The sequence below is a fragment of the Lolium rigidum genome, chromosome 6 (genome assembly GCF_022539505.1).
Source record: "Lolium rigidum isolate FL_2022 chromosome 6, APGP_CSIRO_Lrig_0.1, whole genome shotgun sequence".
Lineage (NCBI taxonomy): Eukaryota > Viridiplantae > Streptophyta > Magnoliopsida > Poales > Poaceae > Lolium > Lolium rigidum.
This window is the reverse complement of record NC_061513.1, coordinates 164,776,468-164,781,479: the sequence shown is the minus strand read 5'-3', so window position 1 is coordinate 164,781,479 and position 5,012 is coordinate 164,776,468. Positions and strand designations below refer to the sequence as shown.

The 5,012-nt window shown below is 47.2% G+C and overlaps 1 protein-coding gene across 1 annotated transcript; it reads right to left on the bottom strand.

Annotated features, from left to right (window-relative positions):
- Window positions 1-505: 505 nt before the first annotated feature.
- On the bottom strand, window positions 506-3,030 carry LOC124667537 (acyl transferase 9-like). Its single transcript, XM_047204807.1, has 2 exons — window positions 2,513-3,030; window positions 506-1,555 (listed from the first exon to the last, which is right to left on the bottom strand). The coding sequence occupies exons 1-2, from the start codon at window positions 2,933-2,935 to the stop codon at window positions 713-715; spliced, it is 1,266 nt and encodes a 421-aa protein (XP_047060763.1). The 5' UTR covers window positions 2,936-3,030; the 3' UTR covers window positions 506-712.
- Window positions 3,031-5,012: the final 1,982 nt, after the last annotated feature.

The following is a 5,012-nucleotide window of genomic DNA, read 5'->3' as shown; positions in this document are numbered from 1 at the left end:
TCGAGGCGAGGCTCGTGTACATGGCCGGCCGCGGCGAGTACTGCCTCGTGGAGCACCTAGATGTCAACGACACCACCTGCGTGCTTCGTCTCACCATGTTCCGGGCCAAGTACGGCGAGGACGGGGAGCTCGTCGTCACGGCTCACCGCCCTGCTCGCTCCTTCGAGGTGTTCGGCTATGGCGACGGTTTTGATACCCAAGCCTTCTGGATGTAACGATTTTATCCAATTCTTTGGCATCCTTGCTTGGTTTTTAATTTTCCTGATCCATCCATCGTGAACTAAGCGACTTCAGTACAAATCTTACATAGCCATGTACTAGCTAACCGCCTAGTTTTGCATCCCTGTTCCGTTCACGCTCTATTTAGTCGTTTCTTTTATTTTGAGCCCACTCTGCCAGTTGAACGTTTCTGAAGTCTGATGTTGTGCGACTTGAAAAACTGATCCACATGCTACAGGAACTCAAGACACAGAGATGGGATCACTTGTTCTCCACTGAAATGGTATTGTGTCAACAATGTCAATACATGTATAATGTAACATGGTGATCATCATCACTAGTATAACAACAGTACAAAGTACAGAAACGACGAACCCCTGATTTATTGGAAGCAAACGCTGCAAGAAGCAATTCAACAAAGAAAAAGAATACAACACCTCCCAATCCCACCTGTAAAGTACTGTATGGACGTAAACATTCACACTCATACGCTCTATGCAAGCTTCTGCAACTCCTCGCTGAACACAGCAGAGTGTTGCGCCTCCACGCACTGCAGCACCAGCCTGATGCCCTGCTTCGGCTTGGGCGGCTTCAGGTAGACAACGGAAGGCACGATGTTCACGTCGTCGTTCATGGTGAACACGTAGCCTGGCTCGCCGAACCCGTAGTCCACCTCGTTGAACCCAACGTGGCTCCAGTCCGTGACGATGAGCGTGCCGTAGTCCAGCGACACGTTGTAGTGGTTCTCCTTGGCGCCGCCGCTCATCCAGTCAAGGAACCTTGTCGACAGCGCGTCCTTGGCTTCCCTGATCGCCGTGACGATCTCAACTAGCGACGCTTCCTTGACTTCCTGACTGGTCTTGGTGAGACCACCCGGGTACACGCAGTTCCCGTAGTAGCCTTCCACCGAAGACAGCTTGTCATTCAGCAGGTGGCGCGTGCCAGCAGCGAAACCCAAGCGAACCTCAGCGTCGGGCGCAAAGCCAATGGCCAAGGCACGGCATTTGAAGATCATGGCGGTGACCACATCGAAGGTGGAGCATTTCTGGCTGGTCTCACTTGCAACCTGATCCTTGACACGCTTGATGCTGTCAAGAGAGATCTCAACCACTGGTTTCTCAAAGTTGAACGCTGTGAAAGACGGTGGTGGTCCAAGAGGTGGCTTAGGAGGGTTGGGAATGGCATCACGCTCCCAGATCGGCTTAAGTGACGGCTCAGGGAGCCCTCGTGCCATCTCACCAACTGCCTTCAGAAACTGGGCTGCCCCTTGCCCATCAAACACCAAGTGACTGAAGCAAATGCCCACAGCAAATCCGCCACAGGTGAACTTGGTAACCTGAACAAAAGGAAATTAAAATATCGATCATTCGAGACACTACACACATGTAAATTCAGTACTAACTAGTCATAGGTCATATGACCAATGTACAACTTAGCTAACTTAGAGCATTCAGTAGACTCTGGAAGGGAAGTACTGGAACAACATGATCTGAGCAAATAGTGTATTTACCAACAAAAAAAAACCCGCTTACATTGTACATTTTCCCTCTGGTATAGGACTTTCCACTCCATACAAAAATTGACTAATGAGAATTATTTTAGATAGACGTACACGTCATAAGATTCATAGGGCACTGATGGGGTAAGTACAACTCCATGTCAACGGAAAATAAATTCGAATTGTGGTTAGGCCAAGCACAATGACAGTTGTAAAACTACATAGTCTTGAGATTTACAGTGCTCGGAGTAAAAGCATGTATGTATGTATGTACAATTTCATAATGCTAAAGAAGACTGTTATTTCTGTCCATTTGTCAATTGGGTAGTCTGATGAAAGCTAGAAATCTGGCTGGATCTGCTGCAAGCCAATTAGGTAGGCAGCATGAATAGCAGAGCAACAATCAACACTTGACACGGACTGTCTACCAACTTCGAGGAGAAGCATGCCAGAGATCTCTGGGGCGGTGGATCTCAACAGGTAGCAGCTAAGATCAGCTCAAACAATCCATGGCCATTACTTCCCTAAGCTGACCGTTCGTTAACGGTGTACCGTGATTTACATGGCCAATCTAACAGTTGTGTAGAGCTGTTTCTGCACGCCATTGCTACTGCCAATTTAGCATTCAGTGCCATTCCTAGCTTTCCTAGTCAACGACGTTCTTCGCCACCACCAACTACGATCACCCCACAGATCCAAAACCACATGGCCCAGATCCAAACCCAGGATCGCGCTCCAAAGTCCAAACCACGGAATGCAGGTGAAGCGGCAGGCAGGTGAGTGAGCGAATCTGACCTGCGCGAGGAGCACGGTGTCCTCGAGGCGGACGTGGGCGGGCGGACGCGGGAGCAGCTCCTCCTTGGGGATGGAGAGCGGGCGCTCGAGGTTGCGCGCCTCCTGGAGGGAGCAGCTGGCGTCGGCCTCGACGAACCACACCCCTTCCCCGGTGCACTCGACCACGGGCTCCCCCTGGACGGGCTCCGCGATGCGGCCGGCGACGGGGTAGTAGTGCACGAGCGCCTTGGCGAAGCCCTCCCGCATGGTGGCGACCAGGGGTGCCTGGTCCCGCGGCGCGTCGGCGGGGAAGACCTGGATGAAGTCGACGGAGACGCGGACGGCGGCGGTCTTGTCGATGGAGGAGAGCGGGAGGGAGCCGCCCGGGGTGGGCCCAGCCGGCGGGATCAGGGCCGGAGGCGACTTGGTGATGGTGAGGGCCATGGTGGAGGCGGTGGATCGCCGGAGGATGCGTTCGTGTCTGTGTGTGGCGCGGGAGCGAGGTGGTTGATTGAGTTTGGTGCGGGAGATGTGTGCAGTTTATTGACTTTGGGGAAGGTTGTTGACAACGGCCAACGACTTCGGTAGTTGCCCTCGCCCTATGTGGGCAGTAAACACAAATCAAGCAAGCAGGATTAAAATCCTCCCATATTTTTTAAGATCAAAATTCATCAGTTCTCTATTACTCTCCCTCTGTTCATTAATATAAAATTGTTTAAATATTTTTAAAATGAACTAGATACAAATAAGTGAAACTATACACTAAAAAGAGACTAAATACAAACAAAAGTGAGGAAACTAAAAAAAGCTTAAACGTCTTACATAACCGAACGGAGGGAGTAATTGGTAGCACTACATATTTTATGTGCTATTGAAAGAATATGCGCAACTAGTATATTATTGAGGGACGCAAGTCACAAGAATTCACCAAGCAAGGGCAATCAAGAAAAGTGTTCCAACTTGGGGCGAACATGATTATCATCATCTAGCTCAAGTGAAATATGCACAAGGAAAATGTATCACCTTGATAAGTTTTATCTTTTACCGGTCTCATGGGAGACCGGGTTATAGGATCGCTAGTCGTACTATTAAGGGGCTCTCGAGTAAGTAAATTGATCGTATCGTTTTGAAAGATCTTACACATTTTCATATTTTTTTTCATATTTATTGGTTATTATTTGAAATTTATTCATGTGAAATTTTATAGCTTGTGGTTATTTTCATGACACGCTCAAGTTCATCAAACACGGATATCGTATGAAATATTTGTTACATTTTTATTTATTTTTTGAGGTTTTGTTGGTTTGTATTTTACAAAAGAGGTCAATCCTTTCAACATGTGGATTTATCATAGTTTGTTAGACAATGATGCGTCTTTGCATTTTATTGTATATATTGTTGTTATTTACAAAACAAGCCCAAGTTCATAAAAATCGAAGTCTGGATGCAATAGATATCGTTGTTTATGTATCGGTGTTTCTGCCCGTTTATAGGGAGTCCGGAAATTTTGGGGTGTATACCTAGGGAATTCGCGCATGGGGTGGGGGGTCCAACCCCTAGGAGAATTTCCAACCCCAAATTTCTCCCCTTACATTGAGTTCCTCCAAGTGGTTCAACTCACAGTTTAGGGCCAGAGATTCCCCGGGGACCAGAATTTGTAGGTTCAATAAGACTAGAATCCCCCCAAACTTTCCAACGGATAATTTCGAAGAGACCTATTTAAAGCCCTCTTCTTCCCCAAGAGGGGTTGCTCTTCCCCGTCTCCCTCCTTCATTGTTTAACCTCAAAAGCTTGCCCTAACTCTCTGTTGCTCCCATGTTTTTGAGGGAAACGAGAGAGAAGATATAAATTGTGGTGACCCTGCATACCACTGCATGTTGTAGTATGCCAGTCGTTGATATAACATTCACGAAGTACCATTCCACAAATATTACATCCCTCAGAGTAGTACAACAGAACATAGCAGGTCCATAACTCATTCATTTATTATTACAAGCATAATACACATATCGTCTCGGAGCTCCTCTTGGGTCCTAAGAGGGATACTCCTGGGTTCGAGACGAACCCAACTTAGCTTACAATAAAGAAGTCTCATTAAGTTATACATTTATTCTCTCGAGCGGCTAAGTATTAAGAGTTCGTGCTGCTCGGCTACTACTACTACTCGATACTTCTAAGCTTGATTTCCTCCTGAAGCCTCCCCGGTTCCGTAGACTATGAGGTAGTCTACGCCTTCAATACCTCCAGAGAGGTATGGTTCTTCATAGACGATGATCTCGGCTCCTTCAGGGCTGTCGTAGTCCTCCTCCAGACGATTCAGACAATCTAAGCAAGGGATTTAAGAGTGGGATGAGTACGAGCGTACTCAACAAGTTCATTATAGATAAGAGGTGTTTAATGCACTAGCTACGATATTAGACCAGAAAGTCTAGTATCAATGCAGGTTTTGATAAACATTTCTTCAAGAGATTGCTTTTATTTCATGTGATACTGGCTCATCTGGGGTCTTCAAACATTTTCT